Here is a 24,041-nt window from a genome sequence, read left to right as displayed (position 1 = left end):
TCATCAGCATCTTCTTCCTCCTGACTTCTTGTCACATGATCTGTGCAGATGGTACCTCACCTTCTGGAACACCACATTAGCATACAAGCCCTCAGCTGAACATGCCACCGCCTCTCTCTCTCTCTCTCTCTCACACACACACACACACACACGTAAAACGTGCGCATGTAAAATGTCAAAGAATAAATGACAGGCGCTTCATTTGACATTTTAGCCAGACATATGCCTAGCCCTTTCCTGCTCCGTCAATGATAAGAATATACAAGAAGAACTACAACTAGAGCGGGCTCCCTGTCAAGTTTGCAGAATAGAAGATAGAAAATTCCTCTCCTTTCATCTGACTTGAGCACACAGGGTTGACATGTATCTGTGATTTAATAAAAGCAGAAGAAGTCAAAGCCTTTAGCTGTCAGTCTCCTCCCATGAGGAACCCTCTTGAAGATTCAGGTCTTACTAATTGTCTTTGTAATGTTGCAGTTAGCCCTATCAGATGGTGGCTGTAATTAGGAGGAGGACATCCACTTGCAGGATGCTGCAGTGGACCAACTGTCCAACTCTATTATAAAGAAAATATGCTGAAGAAATAGGACAAGTCCTTTTCAATGAATCATTTGTTTCTTGATGAAGAACAGGTGCTCAGATCTTCCTGCAGAAAACCTCGCACAATATTCTCTTTGAGCAGAGTTCATTCTTTCATCTCATCCACTCCGCAGCGCAGTTGGAGTGCAAACTTTGGGTTATTGATCGTAGATGTTACCACACCCTTATGATGCAGCGCAGCCAGGAGAGACTCACTCGAAGATCGCAGCTGATTGGCAGGTGAGCGTCAGCAGGAAGAAGACGCACGCACGCACGCAAACACACACACACTCACACACACACACACACACACACACACACACACACACACACACACACACGCACACACACACACACACACACACACACACACACATACACACATACATACATATATACATACATACATACATATACATACACATGCGGTGTGCGGATTCAGCGGTCTCGGAGGCAAAAACCCGGACATGGGAGGAGTTCGGAGAAGCCACAGAAAACGACATATATATGACATATATGTATGTATGTATACATACATACATACATACACACATACATATATACATACATATATGTATACATACATACATACATACATACATGCTTACATACAAACACACATAAACACATACATACATACATATACATACACATGCGGTGTGCGCATTCAGCGGTCTCGGAGGCAAAAACTCGGACATGGGAGGAGTACGGAAAAGCCATAGAAAACGACTTCCGGACGGCTTTGAAGCAATTCTGGACCATCATCCGCCGTCTCAGGAAGGGGAAGCAGTGCACTGCAAACACCATGTATGGTGGGGATGGTGTTCTGCTGACTTCGACTACGGATCGGTGGAAGGAATACTTCGAAAACCTCCTCAATCCTACCAACACATCTTCCTTTGAGGAAACAGTGCCAGGGGAATCTGTGGTGGGCTGTCCTATTTCTGGGGCTGTGGTTCCTGAGGTAGTTAAAAAGCTCCTCGGTGGCAAGGTTCCGGGGGTGGATGAGATCTGCCCAAATTTCCTCAAGGCTCTGGATGCTGTGGGGGTGTCTTGGTTGACAAGACCCTGCAGCGTCGCGTAGACATCGGGGGCGGTACCTTTGGATTGGAAGACCGGTGCGGTGGTTCCCCTCTTTAAGAAGGGGAAATGGAGGGTTGTTCCAACTTTCGTGGGATCACACTTCTCAGCCTTCCCGGTAAGGTCTATTAATGTGTACTGGAGAGGAGGCTACGCCGGATAGTCGAACCTCGGATTAAGGAGGAACAGTGTAGTTTTCGTCCTGGTCGTGGAACTGTGGAACAGCTCTATACTCTTGGCAGGGTCCTTGAGGGTGCATGGGAGTTTGCCCAACCAGTCTACATGTGCTTTGTGTACATGGAGAAGGCATTCGACCGTATTCCTCGGGAAGTCCTGTGGGGAGTGCTCAGAGAATATGGGGTATCGGACTCTCTGATCGTGGCGGTCCGTTCTCTGTACGATAAGTGTCAGAGCCTGGTCTGCATTGCCGGCAGTAAGTCGGACCTGTTTCCAGTGAGGGTTGGACTCCGCCAAGGCTGCTCTTTGTCACCGATTCTGTTCATAACTTTTACGGACAGAATTTGTAGGCGCTGTCAAAGCGTTGAGTGGATCCGGTTTGGTGGCTGCAGGAATAGGTCTCTGCTTTTTTCAGAGGATGTGGTCCAGATGGCTTCATCTGGCTAGGATCTTTAGGTCTTACTGGATCGGTTCGCGGCTGAGTGTGAAGTGACTGGGATGAGTATCAGCATCTACAAGTCCGAGTCCATTGTTCTCGCCCGGAAAAGAGTGTCGTGCCATCTCAGGGTTGGGTAGGAGACCCTGTCCCAAATGAAGGAGTTTAAGTACCTCGGAGTCCTGTTCACGAGTGAGGGAAGAGTGGATCGTGAGATCGACAGGCGGATTAGTGCGGTGTCTTCAGTAATGCGGATGCTGTATCGATCTGTTGAGGTGAAGAAGGGGTTGAGCCGGCAGGCAAAGCTCTCAATTTACCGGTCAATCTACGTTCCCATCCTCACTTATGGTCATAATCTTTGGGTTATGGCCGAAAGGAATACATCACGGGTACAAGCAGCCAAAATTAGTTTCCTCTGCTGGATAGCGGGGCTCTCCCTTAGAGAGATGGTGAGAAGCTCTGCCATCCTTTCAGGAGGTCAAAGTAAAGCCGCTGCTCCTCCACATCGAAAAGAGTTAGATTAGGTGGTTAAGGCATCTGGTCAGGATGCCACCTGAACGTCTCCCTACGGAGGTGTTTAGGGCACGTCCGACTGGGAGGAGGGCACGGGGAAGACCCAGGACATGTTGGGAAGACTATGTCTCCCGGCTGGCCCGGGAAAGCCTCGGGATCCCTCAGGAAGAGATGGACAAAGTGGCTGGGGAGAGGGAAGTCTGGGCTTCCCTGCTTAGGCTGCTGTCCCCGTGACCCGACCTCGGATAAGCGGAAGAAGATGGATGAATGGATAATTGTTTTATTTATAATTGTCTTAAATTTCCATTTTAATGTTGTATAATTTATATATATATATATATATATATAATAAAGATGCACTGGTTTAAATGTAAACAGTACCAGTGACTACAGAAATCCTCCCTTTTGTTTGCAGTGTTCCTTCTCTGCTGTCTCTACCCAATGATGTTATCATGAAGATGAGTGACCTGATGGAGGAGGTAACATTCATAAGAAGTGCGACCATTCTTCTATTATTTGTATTAGTGGTCTTGACCTCCTATTTCACATTTTGATTGTTTTGTCTCTCTCCCTCTCTCTCTCTCTCTCTCTCTCTCTCTCTCTCTCTCTCTCGCTCTCTCCCTCCCCGCAGGCTCACTACACAGAAGGTGACTCCATCATTGCACAAGGGGCCTCGGGGGACACCTTTTACATCATTAACAAAGGCCAGGTGAAGTCAGGTGTGTGTAACGTCTCTCCAAAGGCCACCATTGAATGTCCCACCTTTGTGTCCGCGCAGGTGGAAGTCACGGAAAGGAAGGCAGGAGATGAAGAGCAGATGCTCCTTTCCACGCTCTCAGAAGGGCAGTGGTTTGGAGAAAAAGCTTTGTGGGGGTAAGTTTGTGTCTTGTTTATTCATTTGTGTAAAAAAATAAAATAATAAAACCTTCTTCCTGTCTTCAGAGAGGATGTGAGGACGGTGAACGTGATTGCAGCCAGTGATGTTACGTGCCTCCACATTAACAGAGAGTAAGACCTACTAAAGCAGGCCTGGGCAATTATTTTGACTCGGGGGCCAAATTTAGAAAAAAAATGTGTCTGGGGGCCCGTATTATTTTTAGGAACACTAAAACAAAACCTCACAATAATGTCTGATTAAATGCTACAAACTTTATGACAGACCGCCTTAAAAACGGAATGGAATTTCACATTTTTTTTACTGAATGAGACACCCAGAATGTACATGAAAATAAAGAATGTGGGATTTACAATATTAACTATGTAGGATAAAAACACTAAATATTGACATTATATGAATGTCACACCCCCTGTCCATCCACATATTTTACAATCAATAAAAATGAAACAAAAAGCACAATATGAACGGCAAGGGGGAAAAAAAACACCTACTATCTAATACATCACTAAGCTTTAGAACTTTGTTGTAAAAATCTCCTTCCACGTCTGTCCCTAACACCTGCATTTCAGGCTCTGAAAACACTCTGTGGAAACGCTCCCCACCCACACTGCTTGGTGCCTCATCTGAGCTGCTGTGATTTAAATTACCGTAGTAACTAATTAGATTGACAAATTAACTAATTAGATTACTAAAGAATTACCATGGTAATCTAAATATATATATGGCCCAATGCAAACAACCTGCCCTAGTCATGGTGCCAAAAATATAATAAAGAAATCAACAAAAAAATGCCAAAAGACACGGTCACACATCACGTAATATAACAATTTTTGGATATCATAAAAAAACACTTGCACCATGAAGAAAATTGAAATTACACACATTTAAGTCCATTAAAAAGCATGATGGGAAAAATGCAAAACACTATCTCTGCACTTATCGCCATCTTGTGGACCACATGAGTAATTCAGCCCTATGTCCAATTATTATGCTTTTAATAACACTAAGCGCAACCTTTACTTGTATGGCCCAATGCAAACAACCTTGCCTAGTCATGAAGCAAAAAAACAAAACAAAAAACACGAAAAATGCTAATAGACATGGTCACACATAACACAATATAATAATTTGTTGATTAAAAAAACAAAAAATGTCCATGCATCATAAAAATATTGGGAATTTCACCCATTTAAATTCATTACACAGCATGATTCGAAAAAAAGCAAAACACTGTCTCTGTATTTATCTACTTTAATGCCTTCTTGTGGACCACATGAGCAATTTGGCCCACTGGCCAATTTTCATGGTTTAATTTAAGATAAACGCAGCATTTACTTGTATGTCCCAATGCAAACAACCTGCCCTAGTCATGGTGCAAAAAAATCAACAAAAAATGCTAAAAAAAACATGGTCGCACATAACACATTTATAAGAATTGGTGTATATTATATAAAAAAAACGTCCATGCACCATAAGAAAAAATTGGAAAGTTTTTCAATTTGGCCCACTGGCCAATTTTAATGGTTTAATCTAAGATAAACGCAGCATTTACTTGTATGTCCCAATGCAAACAACCTGCCCTAGTCATGGTGCAAAAAAATCAACAAAAAATGCTAAAAAAACATGGTCGCACATAACACATTTATAAGAATTGGTGTATATTATATAAAAAAAACGTCCATGCACCATAAAAAAAAATTGGAATTACACCCATTTAAATCCATTACAAAGCATGATGGGAAAAATGCAAAACACTATGTCTGCACTTACCTGCTTTATTGCCATCTTATGGACAAAGCATGATGGGAAAAATGCAAAATACTATGTTGCATATGATTGCTTTTTTGTTATTTTGTTGACCACATGAGTGAATCAGCTATGTGCATTTACTTGTATCGCCCAATGCAAACAAACTTCCCTCGTCATGGTGCAGAAAAAAAATCTACAAAAAATGCTAATAGACATGGTCACTCATAATTCAATATAAAAATTTGTGGATATTACAAAGAAATGTCCATGTACCGTAAGGAAAATTGGAATTACACCCATTACATCCGTCCATTACAATGTATGATGGGAAAAATGCAAAACACTCTCCATACTCATTCATGTTTAGGCATTTTAGCTGCTTGAAATTTCTGATTGATTACAAAACTTTAAGTAGGTTGTCATGGAAATAAACAAGGTAGGAGTTCAACTACTCATAATATCTAATTATATAAATTATTAATTATACATCCATTATATTACTATAATATATCATATTTATTTCTATATACTATAATTAATATATTATTTACACACACACATACAAATATAGTTACTTTACATGAACACATTTTTTTGAGCCCAATGCGGCCCCCAGGGCAAAATGTTTGGACACACCTGATTGAGCGTCTTGTGTCTTTTAATGAATAAGCAGAATATACATGCTGATATTTAATCCTACATATTCTTGTCAACGTATATTGACTGCCCCAAAAAAAAAAAAAAAAAAAAATGTTGTCTTCAGCAATATCATTTTATAATTTTATACCTGCTGGATGACTTAAGGCTGAGCAAAAAAAAAAACAAACTGTTTGTGTCTGTTGGCGTTTTTTTAAATGATGTTAGTTGGGCAGCACGGTGGAAGAGGGGTTAGTGCGTCTGCCTCACAATACAAAGGTCCTGAGTAGTCCTGGGCTCAATCCCAGCCGGGCTTGGGATCTTTCTGTGTGGAGTTTGCACGTCCTCCCTGTGACTGCGTGGGTTCCCTCCGGGTACTCTGGCTTCCTCCCACCTCCAAAGACATGCACCTGGGGATAGGTTGATTGGCAACACTAAATTGGCCCTAGAGTGTGAATGTGAGTGTGAATGTTGTCTGTCTATCCGTGTTTGCCCTGCGATGAGGTGGCAACTTGTCCAGGGTGTACCTCCGCCTTCCGCCCGATTGTAGCACCATCGACCCTAAAGGGAATATGCGGTAGAAAATGGATGGATGGAAATAAAATAGTGAACATACTAGACAACTTGTCTTTTAGTAGTAAGTAAACAAACATACTCCTAATTAGTCTGCTGACATATGCAATAACATATTTTGTCATTTATCTACCTACTATTTTGTCGACATTATGAGGGACAAACTGTAAAAATGGATTATTAATCCACTTGTTGATTTACTGTTAATATCTGCTTATTTTCTGTTTTAACATGCTCTATTAGTTTTGGATGATACCACACATTTTGGTATCGATACGATACCAAGTAGTTACAGGATCATACATTGGTCATATTCAAAGTCCTCATGTGTCCAGGGACATATTTACTGAGTTCATAAGCACAACATGAATTTTAAAAAAACTAAAAAAGATTTTGTGATGGAAAAAAATATCAATGTAATCATAGTAGACTATATACGCTCCTGTACTTGGTATCATTACAGTGGATGTCAGGTGTAGATCCATCCATGGCATTTGTTTACCTTGTGACGCCGGTGAGCTATTGTATCCGCCGAGGGTATGTAGTGAAGCATGTTTAGCTATTCTTCGTCCCCCAGTGATAATGGTTCATGTAAGAAACTTACTTTATTTTTCGTAATGGAGGCCAGAATTAGTGATTTAGAAGTAGCTAAAACACTGTGGATGGATGTTAGCTGCTAGCTAGCTAGTCATGTCTTAAAGCACCTCTTCCTGAGGGTGTTTCAGTCTTATAATTTCACCTTAATCTTTACTTTTTACACCAAAATGCGTCCGTTCTCCCTTTTCTGTCTGCACACTGAGTCTTTTTGTAAGTACTCTGTGTGCGTGCGCATTGCTCGTGAAACCAGCGATGTCACGTCGTGATGCTGACACGCCATCATGCCTATTAAAAAAAGGGGGGGGGGGGGGGGGCGGGGACCGCGACTTTTTAGAGGCGGTATAGTACCGAATGTGATTCATTAGTATACCGGTACTATACGAGTATCGTATACCGTACAACCCTACTACACACAGAAGTATCGAAAATTGGTCCCATTGAGTACTAGTATCGATGGTAACGAGAATTGGTACCATATGGATTCAGCTGTAAAGAGTAATTTTTTAATAAATATTTTGTGGAGTGTAAAAAGATATTTCTGCTTTCCAGGACCTTCAGAGACCTGATATGTGGCAGTCAGGACATACAAGAAAACATCTCACACACTGACGAGTGAGGACAGGATGGTTGACTTCTCCATGGGACCAAAGCAGCAACTCACCTCGTTTTTCTTTCCTTTATGCGAGCAGGTCAGAGGTCAAGGATGCCGCGTCCCTCTCGTCCTCCACCTTGTCGGATTTCCACATAATCAGCTCCCTGGGAAGCGGGGAGTTTGGTCACGTAGACCTGGTGAGCGTCCATCTTGGTTGGCCGTGGCGTGATTGCGTGATGTCATCTATTGATCCTGCCCGCAGGTGCAGCTGAAGAGCGACGTCAAGATTTGCTACGCCATGAGGGTCCTCAAGAAGACCGCTCTCCTTCATCGTGGTCTGCAAGAGCATGCTCTGGCAGAACGCAACATCCTGATGGAGGCTCGTTGTCCATTCCTAGTCAGGTCACATGTCTCTACTTGGGATTGTTTTGATTGGTGATCAGCCACAGGTGCACCTCAGGTGTACAAGCAGCTCTGTGTTGGAGGTCATGTGACAACTAGGACAGTACTAGTTAACTCATGTGATTAATCACATAATAAATCTTCGTATATACACAGATTAATCAAGCCATTTATGTAGCTCCCGTACCTTCTAATCTCGTCCAACGATAAAACTGCCTTTGTGACCAAGTTGTCATGACCCGTTTCCTGGCTCATGTCTTGGTTAATGTTTAGTTTTATCCTTCTGAAGAAATGTCGGGAACACTTCTGTTACAAAAGGGTCCCATGTCTGCAAAAGTCCTATCCCCATGGATGCGGAAGCAGCTTGAAGGTGACAGTGATTTTTTTTAAATTCCAAATTCCAAACCCGCAGCAAAACACCAGAGCGCGGGTGAAGTGCAGCAACACAAGCTACATTAGCTTACCAAGCTAACATAAAGCTTTAGCATAACAAAAAAAGTAAACGCAAACGAAAACAGTTGCTAGTGGCGAACTAGAAACCCAGACTGAGTGGATCGCGAGGCAGGTATAAATTATGGGCGTGATTACTACCACGCAGGTGAAAACATTAAATGCAATGTAAATGCCGGTACGTACTCTATCCTGGCAACGGAACATAAACATAAAATAAACCAAGGGGCGCTGGGGATATAGCCAGACTTAAACATAAGAAGAATAATACCAAACATTAATCAAGACATGTCCCAGGCAATGGGTCATGACAGTACCCCCTCATTAAGAGACGGAGTCCAAACGTCCCAAAACAAAAAAAGATTCCAGACGTCCCGAAACAAAAAAAGAAGCCAAGTGGCGCTGAGAACAGAACTAGACCTAAACAGAGGAAGAATAATACTAAACATAAACCAAGACATGACCCGGGTAATGGGTCATGACAGTTTCCCCATCTTAAGAGACGGATTCCAGACGTCCCAAAACAAAAAAAGATTCCAGACGTCCCAGAACAAAAAAGGATTCCAGACGTTCCGAAACAAAAAAGAAGCCAAGTGGCGCTGTTAACAGAACTAGACCTAAACAGAAGAAGAATTATACCAAACATAAACCAAGACATGACCTGGGCAATGGGTCATGACGGTTCCCCCTCCTAAAGGGACGGATTCCAGATGTCCAAAAACAAAAAAGAAGCCAAGTGGCACCGAGAACAGAACTAGACTTAAACATAGAAATAATTATACTGAACACTAATCAAAGCATAAACCGGGCAACGGATCATGAGAGTACCCCCACCTCAAGGGACGGATTCCAGATGTCCCAAAACAAAAAAGAAGCCAAGTGGCGCTGAGAACAGAACTAGACTTAAACATAGAAAGAATTATACTGAACACTAATCAAGGCATAAACCGGGCAACGGATCATGACAGTACCCTCTCCTTAAGGAACGGATTCTAGACGTCCCAAAACACAAAAGAAGTGTTCGGTTTTTAATATATGTTTTCACAGTGCTTTGCAATTTGAAGTAACTCTTGGTAGTAATAACATGGTTATTACATGTGTTTATTTACAGTCAGTCTGGTTCTTCTAACATAAGTAGCACTTCCTTTTACACATTAGGGTGTTTTTCCCAAGTCTTTTATTTTTACATTTTTGCAATAATATCGCACCTTGGCCTTAATATCGTACCAATACCGTGACAGTATCGTACCGTGAGATTTTGATATTGTTGCATCCTTATTAAACAGCAATACTCATAACACTTAGATCAAAATGAATTAATTTTATTTTCACAATATGCCTATTTCAAAAACACTAAATAAGTCTCTAGATTTATTTTGAAATGCATTTGGATGTAGAAATACTTTGAGTGTATAAATGCACGCAACTAAAACCAAAAAAAAAACCCTCCATTGTCATTGAAGGTTGCTGAAAACCTTTCGAGATGCTGAGTTCCTCTACATGCTTACCGAGGCTTGTCTCCATGGCGATGTGTACAGCCTGCTCAGAGAGAAGTAGCTACTTTGGACTGACGCTTATTAAGACCTTGAAATTGATGCGCCGAGCACCTGAAAGCTGATGCACACGCTCTCCCTCTCTCTTTTGTATTTTGCCACGTGCCTCAGAGGACGTCTGGACGAGAGCAGCGCCAAGTTCTACACGGCTTGTGTGACGCAGGCCTTGGCCTTTCTTCACAGTCAAAATGTGGTCTATAGAGACATCAAGCCTGAGAATGTGTTGGTGGACGAGCGCGGTTATGCCAAACTGGTAAAAGCACCACATCATTCCCCTCACCTTCGGCTGATAAATTCATTTTTTGGTGTCTGATTTGGAATCTGCTGCAGGTGGGCTCCAGAAGTTTGAAGAAGGTGGAAGTGGGTAAGAAGACGTACACTTTCTGTGGTAGTCCAGGCTACATGGCCCCTGAAGTCATCCTGAAGAAAGGTCACAGTGTGTCAGCAGACTTCTGGTCCTTGGGCATTTTGCTGTTTGAACTCCTGACTGGCAGGTGAGTTTGAACTCCTGACGGGCAGGTGAGTTTGAACTCTTGATGAGCAGGTGAGTTTGAACTCTTGACTGGCAGGTCAGTTTGAACTCCTGACGGGCAGGTGAGTTTGAAATCTTGACTGGCAGGTGAGTTTGAACTCCTGACCGGCAGGTGAGTTTGAACTCCTGACGGGCAGGCGAGTTTGGACTCCTGACTGGCAGTGGAGTTTGAACTCCTGACGGGCAGGTGAGTTAGAACTCCTGACTGGCAGGTGAGTTTGAACTCCTGACGGGCAGGCGAGTTTGAACTCCTGACGGGCAGGCGAGTTTGAACTCCTAACTGGCAGGTGAGTTTGAACTCCTGACGGGCAGGTGAGTTTGAACTCCTGACGGGCAGGTGAGTTTGAACTCCTGACTGGCAGGTGAGTTTGATCCTCTGACTGGCAGGTGAGTTTGAACTCCTGACGGGCAGGTGAGTTTGAACTCCTGACTGGCAGGTGAGTTTGAACTCCTGACGGGCAGGCGAGTTTGAACTCCTGACTGGCAGGGGAGTTTGAACTCCTGACTGGCAGGTGAGTTTGAACTCCTGACGGGCAGGCGAGTTTGAACTCCTGACGGGCAGGCGAGTTTGAACTTCTGACTGGCAGGTGAGTTTGATCCTCTGACTGGTAGGTGAGTTTGAACCCCTGACGGGCAGGTGAGTTTGAACTCCTGGCTGGCAGGTGAGTTTGATCCCCTCACTGGCAGGTGAGTTTGAACTCCTGACGGGCAGGTGAGTTTGAACTCCTGACTGACAGGTGAGTTTGAACTCCTGACGGACAGGTGAGTTTGAACTCCTGACTGGCTGGTGAGTTTGAACACCCCCCACTGTGGAAACGTCCTCTGTATTTGAAATCATGCCCATAGGGTTACAGTATAACACATGAAGTAATATTTGAACACCTACTTAACTAAATGCTGGTGAACAGTTCAGTTCCTCGCAACTCCAAACAAAATATGTGGTCGACAACATTTTGGTAACTCAATTAAGTCCAGTAAAATGTTTGTTTTTATAACGTGTGTGTGCTCTCTACAAGAGGACCACATAAGAACTACAAACTGAGTTGACTTAAAAAGACTTAAAAGCAGGTGCTGGTAAAGGACTTCACTGCTTTGAGATGTTACATGATGTTGCTGGTGTACAACCAATATTCTTTTCACGTATTTATTTGCACCAATTACATATAGTACCGATAAAAGTATTGATGAATACTGGTATAGATAAGGAATATCAATATTGATACATACTATTTATACATTGTTATTTACAGATAAACACTGACATTTCTCATTTATATATTGTTATTTACAGATAAACACTGACATATATTATTCATATATTGTTATTTACAGATGAACACTGACATTTCTTATTTATATATTGTTATTTACAGATAAACACTCACATATATTATTCATATATGGTTATTTACAGATGAACACTGACATTTATTATTTATATATTGTTATTTACAGATGAACACTGACATTTATTATTTATATATTGTTATTTACAGATAAACACTGACATTTATTATTCATATATTGTTATTTACAGATAAACACTTACATTTATTATTGATATATAAATGGTATCGATGTAATCTATACATCCTAGGATACATCCCTAGTTAGTGGTTTGGCGATAAATCTTTTTCCACTTCTGATCTGATTCTGATTTTGGAGCCTTGAATATTGGCAGATATTGATGTTATTCTGATACGATATTGTAGTAGACATTTTCATTCTGTTGTACTGTGGAATGTAAGATAAGGTTTGATCAAGTGAAATTACTAAGGGAGCAATCAATGGTAGGTAGGAAAAACACAACCTTATGACAGACTTATGTTGTCTTTAAATTAAGACCGAGTGGTATTTAGTTTATTTGGCCACACCAACTGGTCAAAATAAACCAAAAATCCAAGCATTCAAGCAGTAAAGTGAATGATGCGGACACGTTTGTTACTGGATACTTTATAATACGCTTCTACCTTGGAGACATTGTATGTTTAAGTCATATGTAACTATAATGATTTAAAACTTGTTTACATTGACAAATGTGCTGCTGAAGGAACTCTCCTGAAGGAATCAATAAAGTACTATCTATCTATCTATCTATCTATCTATCTATCTATCTATCTATCTATCTATCTATCTATCTATCTATCTATCTATCTATCTATCTATCTATCTATCTATCTATCTATCTATCTATCTTTTACACTGCAATATTTTTAAATTAATGACACCTATTACACATGTCTAGCTTGTGTGCTATTGTGTGCTTAGCTGTTGTGTAGCTGCTAGCTCCTAGTAGCCTTTAGCGGAGCATGTTTACCTTTTTTAAATGACTTCAATAAAATAGAAAAGTGTGTTTAATGGAGGACATTTAGACGTTAAATGTCTGTTTGCACAAATAAACACTCTGCAAACTGCTTGTATCGCAGCTTGTATCGGATAATTTACACGCAAACCGATATCATTCGATATCCTACTTTTTTTTGCCTGTATCAAACCAATATCCGATACCAAATATCGGATCCGGACACTCCTAATTACAGTATAAAATATCTAGTTTGATAGCAGTAGCTGTGATATCATTATAAGCCATCACGGTCCTATCAGTAAGACTTTATCATGGGGTTGTACGATATACTAATACTATTATAGTACCGGGATACTAATTAATCATATTCGGTAGTATACTCTGTTTGAAAAGTACCGGTTCCCCGTTTATTTATTTAAATGAGCATGACGGCGCGTTGTCACGGCATTACATTGCTAGTTTTACGAGCAGAGGAGCATGTTCAGCAGCGCGCGCACAAGGGTACTTACAAGCAGACAGTGTGTAGACAGAAAAGGGAGAATGGATGCATTTTTGTGTAAAAAGTAAAGATAAAGGTGAAGTTATAACACTGAAACATCCTCAGGAAGAGGTGATTTATGACATGGCTTGCTAGCTAGCAGCTAACCTTCATCCACAGTGTTTTAGCTACTTCTAAATCACAAATCCTTGTCTCCATTGTGATGGATAAGGTAAATTTCTAACAAGTACTGGAGGACGAGGAATAGCTAAACATGCTTCACTACACACAATAGGAGGATACAATAGCTCACCGACGTCACAATGTAAACGAATGCCATGGGTGGATCTACGCCTGACATCCACTGTAATGATACCAAGTACAAGAGTGTATCTAGTCGATTCTACTATGATTACATCAATATTTGTTATCATTACAAAATATTTTTTCAGTTTATTAAAATTCATATTGTGTTTATAAAGTCAGGGAATGTGTCCCTTGACACATGAGGACTTTGAATATGACCAATGTATGATCCTGTAACTACTTGGAATGAGATCGATACCTAAATGTGTGGTATCATCCAAAACTGGTGTAAAGTATCAAACAAGAGAAGAATAAGTGATTATTACATTTTACCGAAGTGTAAAATAAACATGTTAAAACAGAAAGTAAGCAGATATTAACAGTAAATGAACAAGTCGATTAGTAATCCATTTTTACAGTTTGTCCCTCATAATGTAGACAAAATAATAGGTAGATAAATGACACAATATGTTACTGCATATGTTAGCAGACTAATTAAGAGTCTTTGTCTGTTTACTTATTACTAAAACACAAGTTGTCTAGTATGTTCACTATTTTATTTATGGACTAAATTACAATAATAAACATACGTTTCATTTACAAACTGTATGTTTCCCCACATTACATTTTTTGTTGGACCTGCGATGAGGTGGCGACTTGTCCAGGGTGTACCCGACTTCCGCCCTAAAGCAGCTGAGATAGGCTCCAGCACCCCCGCGACCCCAAAAGGGACAAGCGGTAGAAAAATTGATAGATGAAATTTTTTGTGGTGCCATTTACTTCGAAAAGTATCGTAAAGTATCAAATTACATTTGGGTCCCGGTACCAAAATCGTGGTACGGGGACAACCCTAGTTTATTACTCAGAGTAAAATAAAGTGGCACATTGTCTTGCATATTCGTAAAAGTAAATAGGTGTGCTCCCATAGGCTAAACATTGTGGTGTGCCCCAGGGGTCCGTTTTAGGCACCATACTTTTCAAGATGTGCATGCTGCCACTAGGAGACGTTTTTAGCAAACTCGGCATCACTAGATACGCCGAACTGAGGAATTCAAACCCGGACGTTTTGTATGTCCTTAGAAGCTCAACTCTACTTCATCTTACTGATGGATAGAGGACTGAATTTGGACTTTGGGAATTTGTGTCTCCAGGCTTCCGTTCAGTGGCGCTGAGCCGATGAGGATTCTGAGCGAGACTATGCACGGCATCGATCACGTGGACTTCCCTAAAGCAATCAGCAAGAGTGCCTGTGTCCTCATAAAGAAACTCTGCAGGTATTAAAAAAAACAAGGATGCCATGTGACATCTACAATGACACGTTCCACGTTTACTTTCTTTCCATGTCCTCTTCCTGCGCCCTTGCCAAGGCACAATCCCTCAGAGAGGCTCGGCAGTCTGAGAAACGGGGCCAAGGACATCCAGAAGCACAAGTAAGACGGGAATGGAAAACATTTCCATTTCCACATCCAGCAGAGTTACAGTCAAATGCAAAACGGGCAATTAAATCCCAACATTGGAAGTTTTCTCAGATAATGAGAAGAGCATCAGACACAAACCATAGCGTGAGAGTTCGTAGGGCACAATAAGTAGGAAAAATGCTCATGAACACTCTTTTACGCTAATATGTTGAGCTGAAATAAATCAACTAAATGAATAGTGTACCCCGCCTTCCGCCCGAATGCAGCTGAGACAGGACCTAGCACCCCCCACCACCCCAAAAGGGACACGCGGTAGTAAATGGATGGATGGATTATATCCATCCATCCATCCATCCATCCATCCATCCATCCATCCATCATCTTCCGCTTATCCGAGGTCGGGTCGCGGGGGCAGCAGCCTAAGCAGGGAAGCCCAGATTTCCCTATCTCCAGCCGGGGATCCCGAGGCTGGATGGATTATAATGAACTAAAATTCCAGCGGAAATTTTCATGGGCCTGCTATCTGTGCCCTGGACCTCTGGCCGGCGGTCGCCGGGTCACATTTCGTGAGTTTTAGGCGTAACTGTACAAAACGAGCTACAGAGCTAGCCTAAAATGTTAGCATGCGCACATTAAAAATGCTAACACTTAGCATGTGTGCTAACAATGGCATGCTAACAGTTCATCATCGTCATCTTCATTTCTTTTTATTCCTTTCATGAAATTGCATATATGCAAGCCAAATACAGTTCACACTTCCATTGTTTTTTGTTTCTTATACATTTCTATGATCATAAAGGAGCAGATGGAAGAATAATATTCCTATATTTATCCGCCCCCTTTTTTAAAACAAATTATTTAGATGTTCCCTCACTGTTATAAATAAATGATAAATGGGTTGTACTTGTATAGCGCGTTTCTACCTTCAAGGTACTTAAAGCGCTTTGACACTACTTCCACATTTACCCATTCACACACACATTTACACACTGATGGAGGGAGCTGCCATGCAAGGCGCCAACCAGCACCCATCAGGAGCAAGGGTGAAGTGTCTTGCTCAGGACACAACAGACGGGACGAGTTTGGTACTAGGTGGGGATTGAACCAGGGACCCTCAGGTTGCGCACGGCCACTCTTCCACTGTTCCCTCCACCAACACCCCAACTCCAACATACTTTTGAATTTTCGTTTAAGCATTTTCACAATGACACGTCCAGTCAAAATAAAAAATCAGACATAATGCCAATTGTCTCTTTTTGTAAGTCTTTTTAGATCCAAAACAATTTTTGCAAATTTTTAAGTCTTTCTTTAGAATAGAACAGTTAGCGTGTCTCACATGTCAATTGAAACGGCTGTGAGGTATATGGCTTCGGAAAAAAGAAAAAAGTGTAAAATTAGATGAAAAAGTTAGCATGCTTAAGTTCGCTAACTGGCATGCAAGTGTTTGCATGTTAAAAGTTAACAAATTTTACATATCAAGTCATATGACTCTGGAGTAAACGGTTGTGAATTTGCTCAAAAAGTTAGCATGCTAATGTTAGCATTCTAGCAGGGTAATGTGAGCATGATAATATTTAGCTTGTGTCACATGCCAAGTTATGACTCACTGGCCCATTTTCCTTATTAAATTGGCTCATTTGTTTGTTGTAATCGTGAATAGAGTTGCCATGGTGACACAAAATGTTTCCAACTTAAAATACCCCCGTTGGCGCGAATTAGACCTTTCCGACGGTATAACATATGTGGGGGTTTGTTGGCCGGTTCGTCTTGTATTAAACAAAAAGGTGAGTACCCATGCAATTGGCCCATTTGTTTTTTTGTTCGTGAATAGCGTTACCATGGTAACACAAAATGTTCCCAATTTAGATTCCCGCCATCGGCGCAAACAAGACTTTTCTGACTGTATAAGATATGTGGGGGTTTGTTGGCCGGTTTGTCTTGTAGTAGACGTAAGAGAAACGTGCGGAACAATAATATTAACGTTGAAGTATGAGCAATAATAAAATGGGCTGCAGGGAATGGTATTATGGGCTGATTGCATTGCCAGTGCCCATTCACTGCTGCAAACATGGCATTGCAGCAGGCCCATGATAAATGAAAATACAAGTGCAAATGAAAATACAACTTCACCACTTTAGTCATAGTTGTTGCGGTTGAGAAACTTCTCTCTGACTTCATGTCCAGACTCCTTCTGTTTGTTTGATTTTTCCATTACTGCAACAAGTGGTTGAAAAGTGTATTACAACTGAGAAACAGGTAATATTTGGCGGTTCGATGGTTAAAGGCCTACTGAAATTAGATTTTCTTATTTAAGCGGGGATAGCAGGTCCATTCAATGTGTCATACTTGATCATTTCGCGATATTGCCATATTTTTACTGAAATTATTTAGTAGAGAACATCCAAGATAAAGTTCGCAAATGGAGAAAAGCCCTGCCTCTACCGGAAGTCGCAGACGATGACGTCACATGTTGATGGCTCCTCATATATTCACATTGATTTTAGTGGGAGCCCCCAAGAAAAACAGCGAGGAGGAAAGATTTGTGTTTGAGGATATTGATAGCGACGGACTAGAAAAAAACAAAAAAACAAAAACAAGTTAAAAAAAACAAAACGCGATTGCAATCGCGTTGCATCGAGACGGATTCTGATGTTTATAGAGACATTTACTGGGATAATTCTGGGAAATCCCTTAACTTTCTATTGTGTTGCTAGTGTTTTAGTGAGTTTAACAGTACCTGATAGTCGGAAGTGTACGTCCACGGCCGGGTGTTGACGCGCAGTGTCTCGGGGAAGTCGACGGCAGCTGTATGGATGGCACAAGCTCAGTTGATATCCGGTAAGAGGCGACTTTTTAACCACAATTTTCTCACCGAAACCTGCTGGTTGACAAGTGGTCGGGATCCATGTCCATCTGATCCATAGGAAAGTTTCAACTCTGTGAATTTTAAACAAGGAATCACCGTGTGTTTGTGTGGCTAAAGGCTAAAGCTTCCCAACTCCGTCTTTCTACTGTGACTTCTCCAATATTAATTGAACAAATTGCAAAAGATTCGGCAACACAGATGTCCAAAATACTGTGTAATTATGCCGTTAAAGCAGACGACTTTTAGCTGTGTATGTACGCAGCGCTCATATTCATAACAGCCCGTGACGTCACGCGTACACGTCATCATTACGCAACGTTTTCAAGAAAAAAGTCCCAGGAAATTTTAAATTGCAATTTAGTAAACTAAAAAGGCCGTATTGGCATGTGTTGCAATGTTAATATTTCATCATTGATATATAAACTATCAGACTGCGTGGTGGGTAGTAGTGGGTTTCAGTAGGCCTTTAAGATGGTTATGGACGAGACAGGTTTTAACAAATATATCCATCCATCCATTTACTACCACTTATTCGCTTTGGGGTCGCGGGGGACGCTGGTGCCTAGCTCAGCTACAATCGGGCGGAAGGCAGTGTACATCCTGGACAAGTCGCCATATCATTGCAGGGCCAACACAGATAGACAGACAACATTCACACTCACATTCACACACTAGGGCCAATTTAGTGTTGCCAATCAACTTATCCCCAGGTGCATGTCTTTGGAAGTGGGAGGAAGCCGGAGTACCCTGAGGGAACCCACGCATTCACGGGGAGAACATGCAAACTCCACACAAAAAGATCCCGAGCCCTGGATTGAACCCAGGACTATTCAGGGCCTTCGTATTGTGAGGTAAACACACTAGAAAAATAATATCGGTGAAAATAAGATACAATTACAAAATACACTTAAAAAAACATTTACAAATCAAAAACTAATGCAATTGTCACAACTGGTTACACTAGTCTGTGCCTTTATGTTGGGTGTTGTTGGTGATCATTTATGTTTAGTGCTTGTTCCTGTCCTGCGCTCTTATTTTAGTGGCACTTCCTATTGTGTTGGTGTTTTTTCCACAACTACTTCACACATGCCTTAAAGCACTTTTCACCTCACCTGTTTTCTGTTGGTCATTAAGACTATTTAAGTTGAGTGTGAGCCACCATTTTGTGTCGGGACTTTCTGTGCTCTCTGCTTAGCTGTACGAACCTTGTCTCGTTGTATCACCGTTTTGGCCATTTTGTGCCCGGCTGCACTGCCATTGTGGGCGGGCTGATGGATCTGCGGTGCTCAGGCGCTACTTTGTGACAACAATAAGAGTCCAATGGACAATCCTTGAGTGGGTTGAAACAATCACAAAGTGTCCACAGCGTTGTCAACGCTGCCTTCTCCACCCTTCTTCCTTCCTTCCACTGCATGCCAAGGAGATTAACCGACAAGTCAAAGTGGATTTCATTTTGTATTCCTTAATTAATTTAGCGTGCTGGCTGTTAAAGCTAACGGGGAAATGCACGTTTTTAAAGGAATTTTATTATTAGAGACAATAAGACATATATTTTTTTGTCTTTGCATTCTAATTTGTAATAATTGGCTCATTCTAGGGGGCTAACAATGGCGCTAAATCACTCTAAAAATAAATAAGTCGGTAACAAAACTTTGTTTACATTTTGTGACATGAATACTAATCAAGAATTAGCGAAAATGCTATAATAAGTGTTTACGCAGACACACTAGTTTAAGCATGATCACAGAGAGCTAACTCGCTTATGCTGCTATGTTATAATATTGAGCTGCTGCATGGCCTCTGAGTTGATGATAGATGATAAATCATGCTTCTCACCTGGATAGTAGAAGGTTGTAGTCAACTTTGACACTTTACTGAGACCCGGAGATGGCACAAAAGACACGAAAAAACGCTTGTTTGTGGCACCAGCTTTTTTTTTTTTTTTTTTACCCTACGAGGATTAATATAAAATAATATATATCAATATAATATAAACATCCCATCAGTCAGCATCAGAGTACAGATATTGTACCGTAAGTGATTGTTTTGTTTTGTTAATTGTCTATCATTAAGTCTGCCATGATTAGTAGTGTTGTTGTTGTTGTTAAAGGAAAAACTCAACGGAAATAATAAACCAAAATATGTAAATATTAAGTGTTATTATGAATGTTTCTACATGACATATATACTTACATCATGTATATATTAAATTTGTTATGAATGTTACTACATGACATAAATACTTAAATCATGTATATATTACATGTCATTATGAATATTACTAGTATTAACATTCATAATAACATATATGACATATATATGTACATCATGTATATGTTACATGATATTATGAATGTTACTACATTACATATATACAGTACTTAAATCATGTATATATTACATGTTATAATGAATATTACTAGTATTAACATTCATAATAACATATATGACATATATGTTTACATCATGTATATGTTACATGATATTGTGAATGTTACTACATTACATATATACAGTACTTACATCATGTATATATTACATGTTATTATGAATGTTACTACATCACATATATACTTACATCATGTATATATTACATGTTATTATAAAGGTTACTACATGAAATATATATATATTTGCATCATGTATGTATTACATGTTATTATGAATGTTACTAAATGACATATACTTTTAGTGTGTATATAAAATGTTATTATAGATGTTACTACATGACATTTACACTTACATCATGTATATATTACATGTTATTATGAATGTTACTACATGTACAAATATATACTATCAGCATAATACATCATCATACATGTTTATCAGCAGAACAAGGACACCATAAAAGTTTAACTCTCAGCTTCCTATGGTATATACATCATACATCATGTATAAATTACATGTTGTTATGAATATTACTACATGACATGTATACTTACATCCTGTATATATTTCATGTTATTATGAATGTTACTACATGACATTTACAGTATACTCACATCATGTACAATATATACTGTAAAACACTGACGTGGACGTATTTTAAAGAACTTTACAGGTGGAATTGAGCGTCTACCATTACCTCTATTGTTAGCTGACTTTTATTTACTTTTATTTATGAAGTAGAATGCAAAAAAAAAAAAAGTGTTTTTGTCTTACATAGGGATTGTAAGTGACAGGCAAAGTAAAAAAAAAAGAATGCAGTTCCTCTTTAAGGAGTTTTGTGATTTCAACCTGAGTGCGCCACATGGCTAGTGACAGTCTATGTGCGTGTCGGCTGGGTGGCTGTCAATGAGAACAGCTCAGCTAGTTGTTTTGGCTTTGTTTTGAACTAAAAGCGTAATCCTTCATTATGGTTGTTTGATACTGTAAAGAGCTTGATAATGTTTACAAAGTGTACACATTCAACTGAAATAGGGATTTATGTCGAGGCTTAAATTATTTTTTCTTTTTTTTAACTTGGGATTTACCGCGGGCCTTAGTTTTGGGACCCTGGTTTAGCTGATTGGAGAGCTATTTTCCACAGCTCGTCGGTCCATGACGATGACTTGTGTTTTGTTTGATCAGCCGTTTTACTGCCACGTTACAGATACCAATTGGAAACAATTAAGGCAGGGGTCACCAACGCGGTGCCCGCGGGCACCAGGTAGCCCGTAAGGACCAGATGGGTCGCCCGCTGGCCTGCTCTAAAAATAGCTCAAATAGCAGCACTTACCAGTGAGCTGCCTCTTTTTTCTTTTATTTACTAGCAAACTGGTCTCGCTTTGCTCGACATTTTGTATTCTAAGGGAGACAACACTCAAATAGAATTTGAAAATCCAAGAAAATATTTTAAATAAATTCTTTTTTTTTTTTTTTACTTTGCTTCTTATAACTTTCAGAAAGACAATTTTAGACAAAAACTACAACCTTAAAATGATTTTAGGATTTTTAAACACATATACCTTTTAGTTTCCTTCCTCTTCTTTCCTGACAATTTAAATCAATGTTCAAGTATTTTTTTTTATTGTAAAGAATAATAAATACATTTTAGTTTAATTTTTAATTTTAGCTTCTGTTTTTTCGACAAAGAATATTTGTGAAATATTTCTTCAACCTTATTATGACTAAAATTCCCAAAAATTATTCTGGCAAATCTAGAAAATCTGTAGAATCAAATTTTTATTCTGGAAAATCTAGAAGAAATAATTATTTGTCTTTGTTAGATGTATAGCTTGGTCCAATTCGTTATATATTCTAACAAAGTGCCGATTGGATTTTAACCTATTTAAAAGATGTCATCACAATTCTAAAATTAATCTTAATCAGGAAAAGTTACTAATGATGTTCCATAAATTATTTGTTTTTATTTTTTCAAAAAGATTTGAATTAGCTAGTTTTTCCTATTTATATTTTTGGGTTGAATTTTGAATTTTAAAGAGTCCAAATTGAAGATAAACTATGTTTCAAATTTTTATTTAACTTTTTTTCATGTTTTCTCCTCTTTTAAATCGTTCAATTAAGTGTTTTTTTCATCATTTATTCTCTTCAAAATACCTTCCGGGAAAGGAAAAAAAATGTACGACGGAACGACAGACAGAAATAACCATTTTTTAAAATATATATATATATATACATTTATTTATTAAAGGTAAATTGAGCAAATTGGTTATTTCTGGCAATTTATTTAAGTGTGTATCAAACTGGTAGCCCTTCGCATTAATCAGTACCCAAAAAGTAGCTCTTGGTTTCAAAAAGGTTGGTGACCCCTGAATTTAGGTATGTAAATAAACTTTCTGTGTAAATAAATCATTTCACAAGTTATATATCTGCCACTTATAGTTCGATACAAATGTGCTCTGTAGTCCGCAAAATACGGTACATTGTTTCTCATGGAGATGTTTACTAAGTTTGTAAATGGAGGTCCCACTGTACTTCATAAGGCCATACCACCCGGGCAGTAGAGCTGCAAGGTCACATCATGGCGTCAGAGACAAGCAATACACAGTAGCATGCAGCAAGTAGTGATCAGACAGCCCACATCTTAATAAACGTCAATAAAGTGCATTTCATCCTCCAATACTCTAGATGCCGGCTTCAAAGAAACACAATTGAGGGAATACTAATAATCTGGTCTTTCATCAGGTGGTTTGAAGGATTCGACTGGGATGGACTCAGTAGAGGAACACTAAATCCACCACTTCCCCCCAATGTAAGTGCTGGGTATTCCTTCTTTCCTAGTTACGCCATCTTTGTGTTGCCAAATTGATTTTGTGTTTGTTTGTCCTGAAGGTGAAAGAGGCTTTACACAGCAGCAGTGCGTGTGGGGACTATGCAGGAGGCGCAGCAGAAATGTGCACAATATGGCAAGACTTCTGATGGACTGCCGCCACAATGTTTTATGCTTTTAGCAGATATTGTTAGCATCTCTCGTCGGCGGAGGTGCTTTTTTTCTAATGAAAAAATATATGCTACTGCCGTGTATGTCATTATACTTGATGCAATAAAGTTCCGTTTCTGAATTTGGTGTAACAATGACTCAAAGATGTAAGACTTGCATTTTGCAGCAACGTTCAAAGGCCATGCAAAATGCAGGCCAAAAGTCTAAATCTGAAAAGAAAAAAACATTTGAATCTAAAAATTAAAAAAATTAAATTGAACATTAAATAAAATATAAATATAATATAGTATAATATATTAAAATACAATTTAGACCTGCATCTGGAGAAAACAGAAGCTTGAATACATGATGATATTTAAAAGTGAAAAATAAAATAAAAGGATTTCTTCAAAATAATTAAAAGAGTTAATGATAATTATATTCAGCTATTTCAGTCCCTCCACCACCAGCAAACATTCATGCACCATTGTGAGGGTCTTGAAGCCAAGATTGAACCTGGAACTCTCAAATTGATG

General features: G+C 39.7%; 1 protein-coding gene across 1 annotated transcript in view; it reads left to right on the top strand.

Annotated features, from left to right (window-relative positions):
• prkg1l (protein kinase cGMP-dependent 1, like) overlaps nucleotides 1-23,620 on the top strand; it is a 32,661-nt gene extending 9,041 nt beyond the window's left edge. Inside the window, exons 5-19 of the mRNA XM_061907252.1 lie at nucleotides 714-819; nucleotides 3,201-3,264; nucleotides 3,417-3,494; nucleotides 3,564-3,658; nucleotides 3,728-3,793; nucleotides 7,788-7,850; nucleotides 7,928-8,027; nucleotides 8,093-8,232; nucleotides 10,146-10,235; nucleotides 10,347-10,488; nucleotides 10,566-10,729; nucleotides 15,008-15,130; nucleotides 15,224-15,286; nucleotides 23,271-23,337; nucleotides 23,418-23,620. Coding sequence (XP_061763236.1) covers nucleotides 714-819; nucleotides 3,201-3,264; nucleotides 3,417-3,494; nucleotides 3,564-3,658; nucleotides 3,728-3,793; nucleotides 7,788-7,850; nucleotides 7,928-8,027; nucleotides 8,093-8,232; nucleotides 10,146-10,235; nucleotides 10,347-10,488; nucleotides 10,566-10,729; nucleotides 15,008-15,130; nucleotides 15,224-15,286; nucleotides 23,271-23,337; nucleotides 23,418-23,504 — 1,448 coding nt within the window. The 3' untranslated portion in view covers nucleotides 23,505-23,620. The remainder of the gene's footprint in view (nucleotides 1-713; nucleotides 820-3,200; nucleotides 3,265-3,416; nucleotides 3,495-3,563; nucleotides 3,659-3,727; nucleotides 3,794-7,787; nucleotides 7,851-7,927; nucleotides 8,028-8,092; nucleotides 8,233-10,145; nucleotides 10,236-10,346; nucleotides 10,489-10,565; nucleotides 10,730-15,007; nucleotides 15,131-15,223; nucleotides 15,287-23,270; nucleotides 23,338-23,417) is intronic.
• The last annotated feature ends 421 nt before the right edge of the window (nucleotides 23,621-24,041 follow it).

This window comes from Nerophis ophidion, linkage group LG07 (genome assembly GCF_033978795.1).
Source record: "Nerophis ophidion isolate RoL-2023_Sa linkage group LG07, RoL_Noph_v1.0, whole genome shotgun sequence".
Lineage (NCBI taxonomy): Eukaryota > Metazoa > Chordata > Actinopteri > Syngnathiformes > Syngnathidae > Nerophis > Nerophis ophidion.
The sequence above is the reverse complement of the archived record's forward strand: the minus strand, read 5'-3'. Positions and strand labels throughout refer to the sequence as shown.